General features: G+C 32.9%; 2 protein-coding genes across 3 annotated transcripts; one reads left to right on the top strand and one right to left on the bottom strand.

Annotated features, from left to right (window-relative positions):
- Positions 1-1,034: 1,034 nt before the first annotated feature.
- On the bottom strand, positions 1,035-1,903 carry LOC112794203 (uncharacterized). Its single transcript, XM_025836308.3, has one exon. It carries the CDS (start codon positions 1,756-1,758, stop codon positions 1,270-1,272), a length of 489 nt encoding a protein of 162 aa, XP_025692093.1. The 5' UTR covers positions 1,759-1,903; the 3' UTR covers positions 1,035-1,269.
- Positions 1,904-8,479: 6,576 nt separating this feature from the next.
- LOC112796303 (F-box protein At5g49610) lies at positions 8,480-10,494 on the top strand. 2 transcript variants are annotated; one of them, XM_025838684.3, is made up of 2 exons: positions 8,481-9,026; positions 9,171-10,494. In XM_025838684.3, exon 2 carries the CDS (start codon positions 9,294-9,296, stop codon positions 10,206-10,208), a length of 915 nt encoding a protein of 304 aa, XP_025694469.1. In that variant the 5' UTR covers positions 8,481-9,026; positions 9,171-9,293; the 3' UTR covers positions 10,209-10,494. The 2 variants fall into 2 exon arrangements, with proteins under 2 accessions (XP_025694468.1, XP_025694469.1); XM_025838683.3 differs by having other exon boundaries at positions 8,480-10,494.
- The last annotated feature ends 9,731 nt before the right edge of the window (positions 10,495-20,225 follow it).

Raw genomic sequence — 20,225 nt, forward strand, 5'->3', positions numbered from 1 at the left:
GGATGGTGATCCCGCTTATGGGGTCAAATCAATCGCCCGTCATACTATGGGAGCTGGCCATGCTTCTTTGGATTTCTATTGAATCGAGAAATAAATTTGATTGTCTATCTCTTTTATAGAATATATAGCCCCATATTAGAGTAGGAGTGAAAGGTTTTTTAATTAGGATCCGATCGGATATCGGATATATCCGCAAAATACAAAAATATTTTTAAAAGCTTATTTTTATTAAAAAATATCAATAAAATTTATTTTTTCTATTTTTTAAAATATATTTACTCTTAAAATAATATTAAACATACTTTTCTTAAATAATAAATTAAAATAATACAACATATATGATAATTATTAGTTGAAATAAAACATAAAAAGAATATTTATTTATTTATTTTTTTATTTTTACAATACGCGGATATGCGGATTGGATATGCGAATACCTACACAAAATTCGCAATCCGATCCGATTAGCGTGCGGATCGGATCTGATCCGATCCGATCCCATAGTCTTGCGGATCGGATCCATATCCGCAATTTTCGGATCAAATTCGGATAAATACCGCGGATATGCGGATCGGATCCGATCCATGAACACCCTTAATACTATGGGAGCTGGCCATGCTTCTTTGGACTTCTATTGAATCATACTATGGGAGCTGGCCATGCTTATCTGACAATGAGTAAAGAATATCCGTCTTTCTGCCAAACAGAAAAGCTTCTTTCACTCCATTCCCATGTGACTAATTTGAAAAACCGTTTTAGGGCTTAAATATATAAAAATTATTTAACACAAATTAGATTATATATATAGTTGCAGCTTAATAGAACGAGATGACGGATAAGGAACTAATATTAAGTAAGAAATGCTTCTTGTCTTTCGCCAAGAACTACAAATGTTGGCAGTGACCCTTAATTTCTGATTTTAACTCTTATGCTAAGTAACATAAGGCACATATTTCAAATTTGTCCCTCTAGAAGGTTACGTGAAGAAATGGAAAGCAGACAGATATAAAAAAATAATGACTTGTAAGCATATTCTGAACCCAACAAATATTGCTCAGCATATTCTTTTGTTGTGCACCTCAATCTTTTACAGAGGTTCACTAATTTCTGAGATACTTTTACCAATAAATCATTAAAAATATACATTAACATTAGCATAATCCAATGCACAATCCATTCTACAATAATAATAATCATACTACTACTACTTTATTCTTGTTTTTGTTTATTACTCTCTTTAATTCACAATAACAAAGAAAGTAACTAACTTTATAGTTTGATCATTCTCCACCATTTGTCTTGCTTTGCTTCTTCTATTGCTTCATTTCCTGCCATGAACAATGAAACAGGAAAAGACATAGACAAACCAACTAGTGACTTGAAAGTGATGACAGGCCCCTGTTGTGATCCTTCTTCCCCTTTGACATGAATCTCAGTCAAAGTGAACCAAAGCAAGAAATCCTTGGCCTTCACGCCAGTGAGGTTCTTGATCTTGTTTGGCTCAACATGTGCAGTGACAATTGTGTCATAGCACACAACTATGTTGTGTTTGTCAAACTTGTGCTCCTTTTTCTCCTCAAGCTTGAGCCAAACAAAGCCTTCTTCTTTGACGTAGCCGCACTCCTCGATGTCCTGAATGGTTAGTAGGCCGTCCGGTAGGCCTATTTCGGCCAACAACAGAGAGAACTTCTGGCGACAAACTCGGTCGCCATAGTACATCTCTGCCTTGGCCTTAATCTCCTCTGTTAACAGAGACATTGTATTGTGGTTGGAATGTTGTTTGATGGATTGTGTGTGTAGTAGGCAACAAAAGGGTGCCAGTGGGTTGCCTAGCAAGTATTTGGAACTTGGAAGGGTATATACCTTGTAGGAGCTGGGAATTTGAAGATAGAAAAATGTTCTTTTTTTTTTTGGTCTTGTAGATAGAAAAATGTTTATAGAGCATATGCAAGTTGGCCTAATTGGATCCTTCTTCTGTTAGTTCTTTTTCTTTTTGGGTATGAGGATCTTTCTTCTCTTTTGAATTTTTTATTTCTTCCTTAAAAAGCCCTTTGTCACCAACTAGGCCATTAACCTTCGACCCAAACCAAATATGGGCTATTATTAATCTAATAAAAATTGCTAGTTGAGAATTCTTAGATGATTTAACATGTTTAACTAAATTTTTATTTAACGGCTTTTAATTACTAATTTTACATAAAAATAATTGCACATGAGTCTTCAGTTGAAAAATATTCTACCTCTAAATTGTTTTTTTTTTAAAATAAATTAATTCTCACATCAGACTATTTGTCTATATAAAAGAATTATGCTTGATTTGATAAAACTTTTACTTTTCAAAAATAGCTTATAAAAGTTAGCTTTTTAAAAGTTGTAACATCTATGTTTGATAAATTTAATTAAAAATGACTTTTAATAAGTACAAGCAACAACAAGTATGTTTGGTAAAATAATTTTTAAAATTTAAAAATACTATAATAGACATTAATGTAAGAATTAAATTTGGATATTAATTAATGTATGATGTTGTTCATACCTAGACCAAAAACTTAAAAGCCAGTCCCAGACAAAGCCCAAACCATAAAGTATACACACGACCTCCTCGAACCGACCTCCTGGCAGGACCAGAACTGTCTCTACTAATAAAGCTCATATATTCAAAATATGCGATCATAATAACTACAATCTCTCATACTCATTTAAAAAGGAGATGTTAACAACACCCCTAACAAAAGGGAGTAACAAACCCACCATCAAAGATGGAACTATTCCAAAGGTGGTTATTGACTCTATTTCTACAGTTATAAATATTCTGACACCCTCAGATATTGTTTGAACCCAATCTACTAAAAACTTGCCTAAAACCCATGCTAACTTAAGCATCGGAGTTCCTTGCAGGTACCACCTCCCACCATCACCAAGGCGTCGGATGGCGGCACCTTAGCAGCGGAATACGTCAGACACAATCCCCATAGGAACTTGGACCTCACGTTCAGGCCTAAGTCACCATTTCAGGTAAATCTCGAAATACTGGCACCATTGTCAAGGACATGGACCTCAACTCTTGATAGTGGTGGATGATCAACATTAAGAAGGATGAATGCATCCAACTTCAGATCAAAGAATGGAGACATTTACAATGATGATCGAGCATTCTCTGTTCATAATAACACCCTGAAAGGCAAACGGGAATGTGGTGGACATAGAGTGAGTTCTCAAGTTCACATCCCTGAGGAATCAGGGAATAAAAATGATGAAAAGATCATGGAGTTCTTTCATGATCATCAAAGTCGACTTGAACAGCTGAGAAAGGAGTTAGAATGACTAAGAGAATCAGAAAGACAACTCTGAAAAAGAGTTGCGCAACAGAAAAGAGATTGAAGATAAACAAAGAAAACTGAAATCTGAGCCAAAGGAAAAAGAAAGTCACGCGTATAAAGTTTCCAAGAAATTTTCAACATCCCAACATGGATCCCTACGTTGGATTTCCTGATCCAAATAAACATTTTAGCAACTTCAAAGAAGTCTGCTAGGTCAGGGAAGGTTGTACAAAACCCGACCTTTACACCAGAAGATACCAAAGGGAGTTCTGTAGATATCCTCAAGTTTGGATTAGACGAAAAGGACTTAAAGGTGTACTCCAACACTCTATTCGGATAAGAAAAAACACCAATGCGATCTCTTGGTTACATAAGCCTTTATACCACCTTCGGCAAAAGTCCTAGAACTTGTACTATCAGTGCTGACTACGTTGTGGTAGATACCCCATCTATCTACAATGCAATAATAGGTCGGACTCCTCTAAACCGTATAGTTTCCAACAAAGGAGGGGATAGCCACCATTTATGAAAATCAATAGTCGGGGCATAAATGCTACAAAAGGTTTTAACTTTAGAAACAGTCCTACAAGAAAAATTCGACCTCTTTTAGAGCTCACGAAGAAAAGTCGAGACTCTACAATAAGTTCAAGAAACTCCAAGCTTATAAAGGAAATTCCAACCTCTTTTTCTTGAAATGATTTTGATATGCCGAGCGTTCGACCTCATGAACCACAAGCTAGCTGTATACCAAGTGCCCGACCTGTACAATAGAGGTGACAAAAGCTTAGCTCTAAAAGAGCGCAAGTCGTGGTAAAATAGGTCCAAGCACTCCTGAAAGCTGGGTTTAGATTCCTTATGGTTTGCCAATGTGATATTGGTAAGAAAGAAAAATGAAAAATGTTAAAGTATGTCCCGACCTCAAACCTGAAGGGGTCTTAGATAAAGTCCATAGTGGCACCTGTGGCAAAACATCTTCAGACAAGGTCACTGACAAAAAAGATGCTACGAGCCAACTTTTATTGGCCGACCTTACAAAAGAATGCAATCGACTTCGAAAAGTGGTTCCTGCCTTGTCAGTTACATGAAAATTCCCACGTGGCACCTTCAGAAGAAGCTCATCAAAATCACCCCACATGGCCCTTTATAAAATGGAATTTAGACTTACTCGGGTCATTTCTTCAAGCACTGAGACAAGTGAAATACTTCATAGTAAGAACATAAATGCTGCAATAAAAATTTTAGCTTAAGCATCTCCCCAAAAGCAAAGAAGTCAAAACGTTAGAGCACATGCTGAAATCATAGACACATTGGACAACTCCACAAATGGGAAATCATCTTACCTACCCTCCTATGACATTAAATTAGTAACCCCAAACGGGGCAAATAAAGAAAGCCAAAAGAAAAATCTAACCTCTTTTAAGGGTCAGACTTTACAACAAGATCGGATATGCTTGGGGCTTACAAAGAAAAAGTCGACCTCTTTTCCGAGGTACGACTTCAAGAACCAGATTCCAAGAAAAAATGGCCATGAGAAGGTCATACAAAGAAGTTTCTCACTTGGTAACCTCGTCCTGATCTGAAATGACATCAGGCCAAAATTGAGCGAAAAAAAGCTGACAACAAAATGAAAAAAATCCGAACAAAGTCACTTAAGACTTGGAAAAGAACTATTACAACATATCTGACTTGCTCAAAAATGATCTACCTAGATTGTACCATTTCTATAACAAAAGAGACGCTTCAACTAGAAAGTGCACCTTACTCCCTGATGCACACTTTTTCTGAGTTGAAGCGACCAGGTCCGAGTTCAAGGATGGTTTGTATAAATGAATCAGAGTAGAATCGAAAATGTAAAAACAACCCTATGATCTGCCCCGTACAAAAAACGAGTTAGAAAAAAGTTGAAGATGATAAGTCAGAATCTTGCAAGTCAAAACATGTGTCAAAAAAGCTGATAAAGCTCTTAAAAGGGTAAAAGCAAAAACGACAACAAAAATAATCCTTCAAACGACTCGTACAGAAACGAGTTGGAAAGGAAAGAAAAGGTTGTAAACATTTTGAACAAAATCGAAATGTAAAAAATAATCCTCTAACCAAAACTACTCGCACATAAACGAGTTGAAAATAAATGGAAGAATGGTAAAATCGTTTTGAACAAAATCGAACGTAAAACAAATCTCCAATCAAAACAGTTCGGGTAAAATAAGTTGTATCATATACAAGGATGACAACCTTGTAAAATTTAGAAAGGGGAAGGAATAAGCATATAATCCATTCACTTAACGCACCAATTTAAGCTCGACAAAGTGTGAAAATTATTGCCCGACATCAATGATCGGCAAGATAAAGTGACGAGATCCAAATTAGTGTAAGAAGTTATAAAAGCATATTGTGGTCCGACCTTATTAAGCCACTTTTACTAAAACAAGCCTGACAAGGAAAAAACTGAAAACGAATCACAAAAGTAACTTGAATTAAGACATAACCAACCTCTTAAAGGCAACGTGTTCATAATCAAGCATCACGTGAAAAGAAGGTAAAAACAAACCTAAACCTAATCTCACAACAATTTGTCTAAACCAAATTGAAAGAGGAGGGTGATTTGTAAGAATGCCTCCTCAAACCAAGGAGTTAAGTGTCCGACCTCACTAGGTCGACACAGCAAACATAAAACAAGTTATCCGACTTTCCAGAACAGCTTGGCCAAATGAGCTGAAACGAGAATCCAAAATAAGTTGTAGAAACCTCGTAGTAATGAAAAAGCACCGACCTCCCATGGTCGAACTAACTACAAAATCAAAGTAAAATCTCCCCGACCTCTAGAAAAGCTCGAAACAACATAGTTATGAGAAAAAAGTCTTGCAAGAGCAACATAATCTCGACTACTAAAATGTTTATTACGAAGTGATAATCCAAAATCACACAAAAGCAAACAAATAACGAGCACCAATTCTGGATAAAACAAGTCGTACAGCAAATGCACTCTATCTAAAAAGCAATTTGTGAACTTCCACTACAAGCATGCCATATCATAAATAATGCAAAAATCATAGAAGACAGGATAGAAGGCAAAGAAAGTAGAAACAAAGTTTTATAAAGTCCAAAGGCAACATAGTATCAAAAATATTACAATAAATTATTTATAAAAGCCCACATGCTGGCCATCAAAATAAAGATATAAAAAGAGATTAAGGAGCAGCTCCAACATCAGCTGGAGCGACAATCTCCACTTGAGAAGCTCCAACATCAGCATTTGAAATGTTCTCATCTTCTTGTACGACCTCCTTAGGAGAGGTTGGGTGTAGGACCTCTTCCAAAGTAGAAGTAGAAACGTCAAGTTTTGAGGAGCTGGGGCACCTTCATCATCCTCTGGAATTAAAACAATCTGACCACAAACCATAATTTTGTCAAGATCAATGGCGGAGATGTCAACTCCAGGGGCGATTATTTGAAATTAGGCTTTTAAATTTTCTACAAGGTCGTCCATACCCTTTCCAACAAAGCCCTCAAACTCTTCCAACTCGGTCATTAAATCAAGCTTCTTCCCATAAATTCGGGTATTGCTCTCCTCTACTTTCTTTTTCAAAGCCTCCGTCTTGTCAAGCTTTGCATCAGAATCCTTCACCATTTCCCTCAGCATCACAGCATCCGATCTGAAGACATTCTTATCAACTTTCCATTGTGTTTTGACATTCTTCAGTTCATCCACCCATAGTTGTAAGAACCGAATTGATGATCGAACCGGTCAAGCTATGGTTCACTGGTTCATTGGTTCAACCAATGAGTCATTGGTTGAATCGGTAGAACTAGTCTTATGTAAATAAAAAATATAAAATAGTCAAAAATCTAAAATTAAAATTTAAAATACATATCTTAACTAATAGTTTAAAAATAATTAAACTTCAACAAATTATAATTAACAAATTATAATCCGATTATTACTAAATAAGCATATGAAATTCTAGTATTTTTCATGATAATTATTCTTTAATTTCATTTTTATATTTATTTTATTGTTATATACTATATGTATTTATAAAAAAATAAAATTAATAAATATCATATAATCATAAAAAATAATTATATTATAATTAATAAAAATATTTGATAATTTTTTATTTATACATAGTTAATAATATTTATATTAATAATTATGAATAATAAAAAATATAATTAATTTAAATATAAGTGAATAAAAAATTAAAATAATATCTAAAAAAATTATTGTGTGATTTTACTATATAATTAATAATTAGTAAATGAAATAATAAGGAATAACATAGCTTAGTAGTAAGTGAAGCATGTAGTACAAGGAGAACCCAGGTTCAAATTACATCTTTATCAATTTTGAAATTTTTTCTTGAACGGTTCGGTTAGACCAGTTCTTGAGCGGAAACGCTTTAGACTGGACCCAATAGGATCGGTTGGGGATATGATTCATCGATTTTTCGGCCAAACCGATCGATCCGGTCCAGTTTTTACACCTATGCATCCACCTTCATGTGAAGGTCGGACACTTCTTTTTGGGTGGCATTAAAGGGAGTTTGCCAAAGCCTTTTCAGAAGGGCAGTATAAAATCCAGCAGTACGAATACCCCCTTTGCTACCATTTTCATATTTTTCTCCAAAGAAGTATCATCCATGGCAATAGAATTCCTAGAAAAGATGTACTCCTCAGTAAAGGAGTAGAGTCAAATTCTTTGTCGTAGATGCTACTATATTTATTGGAGAGAATTTTGCACTTACGAGAAGTGCCTGAGTCCGACTCCTTTCCCGTGTCAAAAAAAAGAAAGGAACGGGTGGAACAACTCGGGTACCAAAACCTTTAGGAGGAGAAGAAGTTTGAGCAACACTTGTTGAGCTACCGCGTTCTTTTTTGCTTGACGGAGTTTATTATAAAAAGTTGAGACACTTTGGAGGTTCAAAGAACATCCATCTCAAAGTTAGAAAAAAGGAGTGTTACCTCAATCTAGGTTTTTTACCAAAATTTAATATAAAAATTAATTTATCTAACAAAATAAAAAGGTTAAAACTTAGAAACTGATTTACAGATTAAAATTTGTTAAAATTAAATTATTTGGCTAAAATTTTTTTAGAAGACTTGAGTCTTAATTTAATTATTGAATTTATAAATCACTCACTCAATTAACTTGTATGGGCTGATGTTCCAATTTGTAGATCATTGGAAAATACACAACACAGAGACACTCAAAGAAGAAGATGATCAGCGAAGAGAGAACCAAAAAGAAGAAGAAAGTTTTGAGTTTTGAGTTTTGAGCTTTGACCGCTTATTTTCCGTTTGCGTGTCGCATATTCCGTTGACGTGTCCCTCTTCATCCTTCGATTCCCGTCTCACGCTGTTTATCTTTCGTTTTCCTCTTTCCTTCTCATCACTTCACAATACTCAATTACTCATTTCTACTCTTTCATTCCTTTGCCCCTCTTCTTTTCACACTTGATCCAAATCTCCCCCTTTTTCGTCTTCTTCACTTTAATATTGATCTATTCCTTCTTCCGTATGCGTCTTCTCTCAAGAAATTAATTTTGACAACTCAATTTTCCTCATCCCTTCTTCTTCTTTCTCCCAATGTTAACGCCAATTGAAAACCCCATTTTTTCCCATCCCCGAAAGCTGAATCCTTTTCTCTCCATTTCCATCATCATCGGATATCCGTAATTTCAATTTTTGGGTTTTTATCTGGTTCCGGTAAGCAAAGTTCGAAACTTTATCTTGTTTTATTGGGCCCCCAGATTTTATTATAGTTTTTCAATTTGTTTGCATATTTTTAAGGTTTCGTTTGTTATGGATATTAGAGGGGAAGGGATTTTCCCTGATGAGGTGGTTATTCAGATTCTTGCTAGGTTACCTGTGAAGCCGCTTCTTAGGTGCAAAACAGTGTGTAAGCTTTGGTATAAGTTGTTATTTGATAAGTATTTCATTCAAGTTTACAATGAGGTGTCAAGGAAGAACCCTATGATCCTTGTTGAGATTTCAGACTCATCATTAGTCTCCAAATCTAGTTTGATCTGTGTTGATAATTTGAGGGGTGTATCTGAATTCTCACTAGACTTCTTGAATGATAGAGTTAAGGTTAGAGCATCTTGCAATGGCTTGTTGTGTTGCTCTAGTATCCCTGATAAGGGTGTGTTCTATGTCTGCAATCCTGTCACTAGGGAATTTAGGTTGCTTCCCAAGAGTAGGGAACGGCCCGTGACGAGGTTTTATCCGGATGGAGAAGCGACTTTGGTTGGCTTGGCTTGTGATTCTATGTATCAGAAGTTTAATGTTGTCTTGGCCGGTTGCCATCGCACTTTTGGCCATAGGCCTGATGGGAGTTTCATATGTTTGGTGTTCGATTCGGAGATGAACAAGTGGAGGAAGTTCATTTCGTTTCAAGATGACCATTTTACTCACATGAATAAGAACCAAGTTGTTTATGTCAATAATGCGCTTCATTGGTTGACGGCTAGCGCGACTTACATACTTGTGCTTGATTTGAGTTGTGATGTTTGGAGGAAGATGCCGTTGCCATATGAATTGAGTTATAGGGTGGGGAATAGGATTTATCTCTTGGACTTCGATGGCAGCTTGTCAGTTATTCAAATTTCGGAAGCATGGATGAACATATGGGTGCTAAAAGATTACTGGAAGGATGAATGGTGTTTGGTGGATAAGGTAAGTCTGAGGTGTATCAGAGGAATGGTGCCGGGCATTTTCCCTATAAGCCAGACGGGCGAATACGTCTTTCTTGCGACTCATAAGCAGGTTTTGGTTTATCATCGCAGGACTCAGGTTTGGAAAGAAATGTACTCTGTGAAGTATAGCTCAACACTGCCATTGTGGTTTTCGGCACATGCTTATCGCAGCACGATGTTCTCATGTAACTGAGGCGCGGCGGTTAGTGAATACGATAGATAAGTTCTGTACATACATTTCTAGTTGCAAAGTTGTTTACACTCATTTTAGCCAATTTTATTTGCTGAAGATGTTTTACATTTCAGGTACAGCCTTATTATTTTTAGAACAGTTATTTTGGATCTGTTAAAATCATAGCACAATGTTCTTGTGTAGCTTGTAGGTGTTGCTATCTTCATTGAGTAAATTTTGTACATATATTTCTAGTTGCAAGTATATGATACTCATATTTATTCTAAAACTATTATACTGTTTGTAATTGCAGCTCTACTAATATTTGAATACCATCTAATTGATTGTTTTTTCTTTTTTTCACTGCAAAGCTGAAAACTGTGGTGATATTTCTCTGTCAAATAAATACTGAAGGAAGTAGATTTTTTAAATGTGTACTAATTTTGTGTTATCTGATTATCATCTCAAGTTATTTATTATCAAAGACTTGCTCCTGCAAGTATTCATGTCATGGTTTTGTCAAAATGGTTTGTGCAAATCATTATGTTATATAACATGCATATGCATACTGAAAAAAGAAAATCATATCATAACAATTGTGTTAACATTCTTACTTTTGAAACTGTTGTCGTAATCAATCATGACAAAGCCAAGTGTTGTTTGTTACACTAAATTCTTCAATAAGATAACAATATTCCCATTTGTTTGCTACTTATCCCTCCAATAATGTGTTTGATTTGGCCATGTGGCCTATATTTTTTTTAATAAATTAATTGAAATCCAAATTTTGTTGTATAACATTAACTTAAAGATATCATTTACATTTATTTTATTTTTTTTTTGGGGCTGGAAAGATTTCATTTACCTTATTCATTGACCATATGCAACATACATATATTGAAATAATAGACTTATTTTGTATGATGTATATTTTAATCTTTGGGCCTATCTTCTTGCAAAAATGGTACACCAAATGACACCAACAACTTAAAAGAAAAAACTACGCTAGACAATTACAAAAAAAAGAAAAAAGAGAAGTGTATCTATTTATGGGGGGAATGTGTATTGAATTAGATAAAAATTAGAATAGTGCAATTTTTTTTCCAGTAGAAATAGGTTGTCTAAAGAGTTTTCTAATTGAATCGGTTGCTGTAGAAAGAGTAAATTTGAATTAAAAATAAGTGACTATAAAATTTTCTAAATAAAAATTAAATTAAATATATTTTTTGAACTACAAATTTAGTCTATATTCAGAAGAGTTATATTCAACTAAGTTTAATTAAGTGGTGCAAGTCCAGCAATAAAAAAATACGTGCTTATGTCACTATTCTTTTTTTTGTATTTTTTGCAGCACATAAATTTTTGTTTGAAATTATATAAACTTATTGATATAACACAAATTATACATATAACACAAATTTACCGATATCCTATACAAATATTTGCACACATAGCACACACATTTTTGCGCTTAGGAGATGTGTTTTTTAATGTTATTAGAGAAAAGAAATCGATATCTTAGTTGCACAGTGATTTCTAAAAATCGGACCTACTAAATTTATGTTGTTTAACATTTTTAAAAAGAATCATAAATCAAGTTGTCCGATTTACGTTTTTGAAAATTAAAAAAAAAACATTGAAATCAGACTCTTCAATTTTTTTTCAAAAATAAAAAAATGTAAAAGTATAAATTAAAAGGTTCGATTTGTAACTTATTTTCCTTCTTCAAACAAATCGGACCGTCCGATTTAATTAATATCAATTTTAAAAAAATAACTCCATATCAAACAAAAATACCCAAACTTCCAACAATAATTTATTACACACATATTTAATTAATATAAAAAAAATTAGCTAAATTTTTACTTGTAAATGTATTTTGTTAGTTAGGTGAGTCAATATTTTGATAATTTTCCAAAAAATTCTGTGGTGCATATTTAAATTTCTATCCTATGCATCAAATTTTTTGTATTATATACCAAAATTTATGTGTTGTGCATATTTTATTAATACAATATACAAATTTTTGTATATAGCACATAAATTTTTGCACATAGCATAATTTTTGTTTGGGTTGAAAATTTATTTTATCCTCAACCTTTTTTCGCAATAAAATGATCTCGAAAGTTTCAGTTTGTTTTAAAACCGTCCTTTTTACCAAATTTTTTATTTTTATTACAATTTTATCCCTAACAAAAAAATTATAAAATAAAATAAAATAAAATAAAAAAGAAAGGGAACGAAGTGGGGTTGGGAAAAGAGAAGGGGGGAGGGAACGAAGGGGGTGGGGAGAAAGAGAAGAGGGGGGGAAGACAATCCGGGGGTGGGGGTGGGAAAGGTCGTCATCACGCCGCTGCCTGTGATGTGATGAAGACCACGTTGCCGCCGCCATCGCTGTTTTCTCACCGCTACTTCCTCGCCGTTTTCGTTGCAATTCGCGACGTCGCCACCACGCGATCCGCCACCATCACCGCATCTCTCCTCTCCTCGTGATTCGCAGTTTGCCGCCGCAGCCCCTCTTCTTCCATCACCGTCGCAGCCTTTTTTTTATTTTTTGTTTTTGCCTTTGCTTCTGATTTTGCTTTTGTTGTTGCTTTAATTTTATTATCCATTGTTGTTGTTGGTGTTGTTTTTCTAGTTGTTGTCATTGTTTTATTGTTACTGTTGTTTCACTGGTTCTGCTTCTGCATGCCGTTTCTGCATTCTGCTTCTGTTTCTGCTTTTTGGGAGAAGATGGGGGAAGGGTATTTTCGTCCGAAGGACAATTTTTAAACAAATTGAAACTTTATGGACCATTTTGTAGCGAAAAAATGTCAAAGACGAAATAAATTTTTGGCCTCTACGTTAGGGACCAAAATCGTACTTAACCCTTTTTGTTTGTGAATGTATTTTGTTAGTTAGGTGAGTTAATGTTCTGGGTATGTAGTTTTTCAAAAATTTCTGTATTGCACATCAAAATTTATGTGTTGTGCATATTTCATTGGTACAGTATACAAAGTTTTGCAGATAGAACACAAATTTTTGTGTGAATGTATTTTGTTCATTGGGTGAGTCAATGTTTTGAGTATGTAGTCCTCCAAAAATTTCTACGCTTTACATCAAAATTTTTGTGCTATGCTCTAAGATTTGTGTTGTACATCAAAATTTATATGCTGTGCAAATTTCATTGGTTGGGAGAAGAAGAAGATGAAGACGAGGAGGAGTCGAGGACGATAATGATGATAATAAAAGAGGATCATGAGAAAGAAAAAGAAAAGAAGAAATTAAACAACATCATCAAGAGAAAGATAGCAATGGCGGCAGCGACAATGTTGATGGCAATGGCAGCAGCAACAACGATAACGACGTTGAAAAAACAGTGCACATAAGAAGAAGATGGTGATGACAACGACAATAACGAAAGAAGAGGGAGAGGAGGAGAAAGAAGAGGAAACACGTAAGGATTTGATTAAAAACTTGGTTTAAAAAATGTTTAGGTGCCTACAGTGACGATCTAAAAAATTTTGACAGTGGGGACAAATTTTATATAACATGACAATAATTTTTATAATAAAAAATTATGTGTACTTAAAAAATCAGCTATCAAATCATCTATTAGCTGTTATGTATTTGTGTATAAATACATACATTATTTAATTCATTTTTTATATGTATTTTATATTTTAATATGTATTTTCTATGAATGGTTATTTTTTATGTACAAATAGCATGATTATTGTTATACTTATTTTTTATTATCGTAAAATATGATTAATCTTCAAAATATCTAATTTACAAATTAAAACACAAAAATAGTAATTTAAATAATAATATATAATTTAAAATTCTATTTCTTTAGGTTTTATATTTTAAAAAAATTAAGTAATTTTTTCTTTAACAGTACAATTTGAAAATTTTCTCTTTCTATATATATCACTAAACAATTATTTAAAAATTTACTTTTCAATACAATTAGAAGCCGACTCTTATTGATAGTTATAGTTAGAAAAATTCTTTCAATTAATGCAGTTTTTACGAAAAAAATAAAGTTAATTTTAAAAGAAGATAAATAATTTTCTTTCGAGTCGATTTTTAATAAAGAATACCAATCTCGTTTAAATTGAGAATTGATCATTTTGACAAACATTTAATATAAAGGTTTTAAATTAATTGTTAAGTGTCAAAAATTGAGTAAAACATTATTGTAGAGTCAAATTTAATAATTTAATAAAAATAAATAGATATTACTATTATATACTATTCAAAAAATTCCAAATTATAAAACGTTTGCCCTTACAAATGTATGCTTAGAACCGTCGCTAGGCACATAGCATTTCTGTATTCTAAAATCTTAAAAGATAAAAAAATTAATTAAAAAAATATACAAAAGATATCAATTGAAATTGAACAAAAAAATATATTGAAATTGAAATAGAAAAAATAGAATAAGTTGAAATTGAATACAAATAAAATTACTGTATTTTTTATTCAATTTTTTGATATAATAAGAAAAGAATTCTTCAACCTAACTTGTCCACACTATAATTTGAGAATTAAATCAAATGAACTCACTCAACCTTCTACCAAATTCTCCGATGTAACTAGAGATAGACTCACTCAACTTCACTTGTCCACAGGGACGGACTCAGGGGAGGTGAGTAGTGGTCTTGGTCCCCCAACAAATTTTAAAAGCTCATATACTATTATAATAGATGTATTATATAAAGTAAAATTTAATAGGGTAGTAATAATATAAAGAGTTATTATTCTTTATGTATTAGGATTTATATTTCTCTACATATATTTATATTATTTGTATTTTTTATTTAATTTAGATTTTTTTATATTTTTTTAAGATTAATTTTAACATTTATAATTATATAAGAAATATTTTAATATTATTTATGATAATATTATTTTTTTCTAAATTTATTTAGTTGTTTTTTATATTATTTTTAATTAATTTTTACCCCTATTATTATATAAAAATACTTTAATATATTTTAAATTCACCTAACAAAATTGTTAGTGCAATTAATTTATATTATTTTATGTCATATTTTTTAAGTTTAATTACTCTATTAGTCTCTATAGTTTTGCAAAATTTTTAATTAGATTCCTATACTTTTTTTTTAATTGGATCCCTGCACTAATTTTTTTTCAATTAGGTCCTTCTTGGTAGTAATTGGCTTAATTTTATAGGGACTTAACTAAAAAAATATTGGTGCAGGAACCAAATAAAAGGAAAAAAAGTATAGGGACCCAATTAAAAAAAAATTAGTGTTAGGACTCAATAAAAGAAAAAAAATATAGTGACCTAATTAAAAATTTTGCGAAACTATAAGGACCAACAGAGTAATTAAACTTATTTTTTAATGATATAAAACATAAAAATAACTTACTGTCACATAAATACTTAATAAAGCAAATTAATTAACAAAATATTTAAAAATATATATTTTTATATTTTATTAGATGTAAAACCATAAAAAATTATGAAAAAATTAAAAAAAATGAGATTATTCTTTTATTTGACAAGTATTCATTAATTTTTTAATTAAAAAACTAATTATAATTAAATCTATTATTAAATATATAGCATTATATTTGATTATACAAGATTTTAATTTTCGGTTCCTCCACTCTTAGATTTCTGGATCCATCCCTGCTTGTCCACATCATGATTTCATCACGAAACCAAAAAATACTTTGACACTCCTCTATTTACTCTATATTATGACTACAATAGTTTAAAAGGTATTTATAACCTCTTATTAGGTTAAAACAAAAAAAATTCTAAATCCATAATTATAAAGTCCAATTTACTAACTAAATAATCAAAATCAAAATAAATCAAATTAAATTGAACATTCTAAAAATATAAACTAATAACTTCTAAATAATATTTGAAATTTTTATATTACGAACATTTGAAACACGTATCATTCTTCTCCTCTTAAAAAAAATTTGTCCTTGAATCTTTTAATTAAAAAAATAGTGTATGAAAAAAACAAATACAAGAAAAATAATTTCAATTTTTTTCTTTGTTTTTTTGGTTTGGATAAAGTATTTTTTTTAATATTTGTGATTTTCTTCAAATATATCCCTAACGTTTAATTATATTCAATTTTGTCCTTAACGTTTTCGGTTTGTATCAAAATTAGCCCTTGATGTTAATGCCTTTTGAAATGTTGGAGACAAAATTGAAAACGTTTAGGGATGCTTTTGAAACAAATCAAAAACGTTAAGGATAAAATTGAATAAATCAAATACATTAGAGTCAAAATTGAATAAAATTAAATATTAGGGATATTTTTTAAAAAAAATTACAAACCTTAGGGACAAAAAGTATACTTTACCCTTTTAGACACAAACACAAAAGACAAGGACGACAAAAACACAAAGAAGCATGCGAGGGATATGAGAACTTTTTTTTTTTGACACAAGAAGAAAAAATATAGATTAATAAGAATTAATCTAATACCTGAAATCAAATATCAAATGATACGAAAAAAAGATAAACAAAAGACATGAATTGAAATTGAATAAAAAGGATATATTGAAATTGAAATAGAGAAAAAAAGATTGGTTGTAATTGAATACAAATAGAATTACTCTACTTTCTATTTAATTTTTTGGTATATAAAAAAAGTGACTCCTCAACCTAACTTGTCCACACTATAATTTGAAAATTAAATTGAAGAGACTCACTCAACTTTCTACCAAATTTTTAGATGTAACAAGAAGTGGACTCACTCAACTTTACTTGTTCACAATATAATTTCATCACGAAATCAAAAAGTGTTTTGGGCTTTTGGCACTCATCTAATTACTCTATATTACAACTATAATAGTTTAAAAGGTATTTATAATCTCTTATTAAGTTAAAATAAAGAAAATTCTAAACCCACAAACATAAAACCTAATTTAGTAACTGTTCCGCGGGTTACCTGAAACTGGGTGGTATTTGGGCTTAGATGTGAGGTCCATACTCTTTCTGAGGCAGCGTTCGATTTGTATTGGTGCCGAGGTGTCGTCGTCCGAGTTCCTCGTGAGGAGGTGAGAGTGATATCTGCAAGGGACTCCGATACTTAAGTTAGCAAGAGTTTTAGACAGGTTTTTAGTAAATTAGGTCCTGAATATACATGAAGATGCTAATATATTTATAGTAGAAAAGATAACTATTTTTTAGAGTAGTTCCACTTTTAATGATGGATAACTGTTTTATTTTTCTAGAAAAATTATTGAGATTTCACTTATAGATAAGTGAGAAATGTCTTAAGAGTTAATTACTTATTCAAACAAGTAGAGGTGAACTGCTGTCGTCATGCTCGACCTCTATGAAATCCGATAGATGTAGTAATTAGATCTTTTTAATGAGCTTCTATTCATTTGGGTCGGACTATATTTTTTGAGTCAGGACATGAATAATAACTAAATAAATAAAATCAAAATACATCAAATTAGATTGAATATTTTAAAAATATACATTAATAAAAATTTATAAATAATATTTGAAAGAATATTTTAGTTAATTAGGAAAATCAATTACAATCATAAATTATTTTTTCATTTTAAAATAGTACTAGTAAGCATTATTTTGATGGAAGTCAATTTGATTTGGAAGAAGTTTTGTTGTCTTGGAATTGAGCATGATGCAACATTTTCAATTATCTAGTGGGATATGTAATATGTTGTTAATTAATTGAGAAAATCCAAGGCCAAAAGCCCAAAACACATTGGGCAGCGCTCCATGGGGAAGAGAGAGGATTTGGTCCCGTTTCTGTTGTGTGCTAAGTGCTATGGATGCAACTACCACCCACATATGCACCTCCACATATGCACCTTATCCCAATTTTGACCCAATACTCTTCCATTCCAAAATTGATAGTATATTTGGTTGAAAGTTGTATTTAATTTTAACTAACATGTATTTAAATGGTATTTTTTTAATAATTTTAAGAATTTACTTTTATGATGGATAGTGTAACGAATTTTATATAGTCATTAATCAAAGTTTACATATCTAAATAATTTTTAAATAATAAATTTAAAAATTAATTATTTTTATTAATTAAAAAATATATAATTGATTATGTGTAAAAAATTCTTTTATATCAATAATATATAAAGATTAAATTCTATTTTTAATATATTAAATGTAATAAAAAAATAAAAGATGCAGAAAACGTCCCAATTTTTTCGGTGTTTTCTCCATTGTTAACGAGGATTTTTTATTTAAATAAATAAAATAAAAGTAATATTTATCGAAATAAATAATTTTAAAAATATTTAACGTTTTACGTTTCTTAATCTTATCTCGTTTACAGTATAAACGAGATGACATTGTATGTATCTCGTTTACAGTGTAAATGAGATAAGACACGTCAGCTGCAACATGTCTATCTCGTTTACACTGTAAACGAAATATATATATGACAATTTCAGTATCTATAAAAGGATGTATAATCTTTGGTATTCTTCACAAATTTTTCCTATCTTTTTTGTGTCTTATATTTCTCACAAATGCAAGGCATTAATGGCCAGTAACAATTCATACATAATTGTGCTTGTTTATCCCAATTGTCGTATGAAAAATGGCGATAATGGGGTGACATTTGAGTGTGAGGATCCGATATTGTATCACACTCAGCGTGTGGACACGTTATCCGATTTGAGGAGTTTGATATTAAGCAAGTTCGGTGGTACACAAGCGAGGGAAATCAGAAGAGTGGCCTATAGGTTGCTGGCACCCATGGGTAACAGAGTCTTCCGATTTTGACTATTTCAACTTCTAGGAGACGAGCATGTGCGATTGATGTTCGACATCTATGGGAGGATCATGGTGGAGCAGGTAATGGAGCTTTTCCCAGAGGTGGGACACAGTGGTGGTGGGAGTTTCGTATACCCGACCTATGTGCAGGACGACCGACCACTCGCACCACCGCCAATTCATGTCGCCATGTCCGTGACCGCCCGCTGTGCCGCTAAACATAGTGACCGGTACGTCCAGGCCAGCACAGCAGAGCCCCAAGATAACGCCCTACGCTCCGCGAAGTCCCGGAAAAGCGGTAGCCAACGTATGTGCACCAGGTTGTTGGACTTGTCTGTTAACAGATACCCTCCGATCAATAACATAATATAGCACCGGGCATACTGTCGGAGGGTCTCTGGGTCGTCGATCGAGGGCATCTGGCGGACACGATCACGCAACTACACTAGCTTCAGCGTGAACGACTCCTTCTTCTGCCTAGCCTGCTATGCCGCCGCCCGCCACTGGAGGCATGGCACCAAGCAGCTGTTCCACCATGGCCCTCGTCTCCGTTCCATACCACCTACCAAAGTCACAAAGGCACCCCCAACGGGATTTCTGTGTGTGCGTAGGCCTAGGTGGTATGCCACGTCTTGCAGGGTGATAGTGACCTCATCCCACGGGAGGTGAAATGTGTGCGTCTCTGAACGCCATCGCTCCGCGAGTGCCAAAATCAGGGAATTGTCAAAAGTGAAGTCCCTGAGGGGCACCGTGTCGCCGAAACCGGCCTTAGCCAGATACAGGAGGATGGCGTCCAGGTGGAGGGAGGGTATGGCTGACTCGCGAGGGCAGTAGAAGGCGAGGCCTCTGCGGAATAAATAAAAAATTTTTAACTTATAAAGAGATAATCATAAATTTTTGTAGTCTATTTAAGAATATAGAGATACTTCTACTTAATAACATACTTTCATGTCTCTAGTCTACACATGTCTCTAAATTACATATGTCGGTAAGCGAATTCTAATTAAGTCATACCAATCTTACACAACCAAATACATTTCTAAATTTATCATACAGTCCAATCCCTAAAGCATTTTACTCAGTGCTTGTCACTACGAGACTACCCTGACAATGTCCACATACTTAGATTAACCGAACAGAACGCAACTAACCTCGAAGTTGGTCGCCCCGGCGTAATGCGACATCTCGTTTAGTCTGTTGATGTTCTCGTCGTTCCCCCTGGCGTGCCATCACCGTATTAATTTCAAATATGGTAGGAAAGGGTAAAAAGAGGGGAAAAAGAGGTT

Source organism: Arachis hypogaea, chromosome 4 (assembly GCF_003086295.3).
Source record: "Arachis hypogaea cultivar Tifrunner chromosome 4, arahy.Tifrunner.gnm2.J5K5, whole genome shotgun sequence".
NCBI lineage: Eukaryota > Viridiplantae > Streptophyta > Magnoliopsida > Fabales > Fabaceae > Arachis > Arachis hypogaea.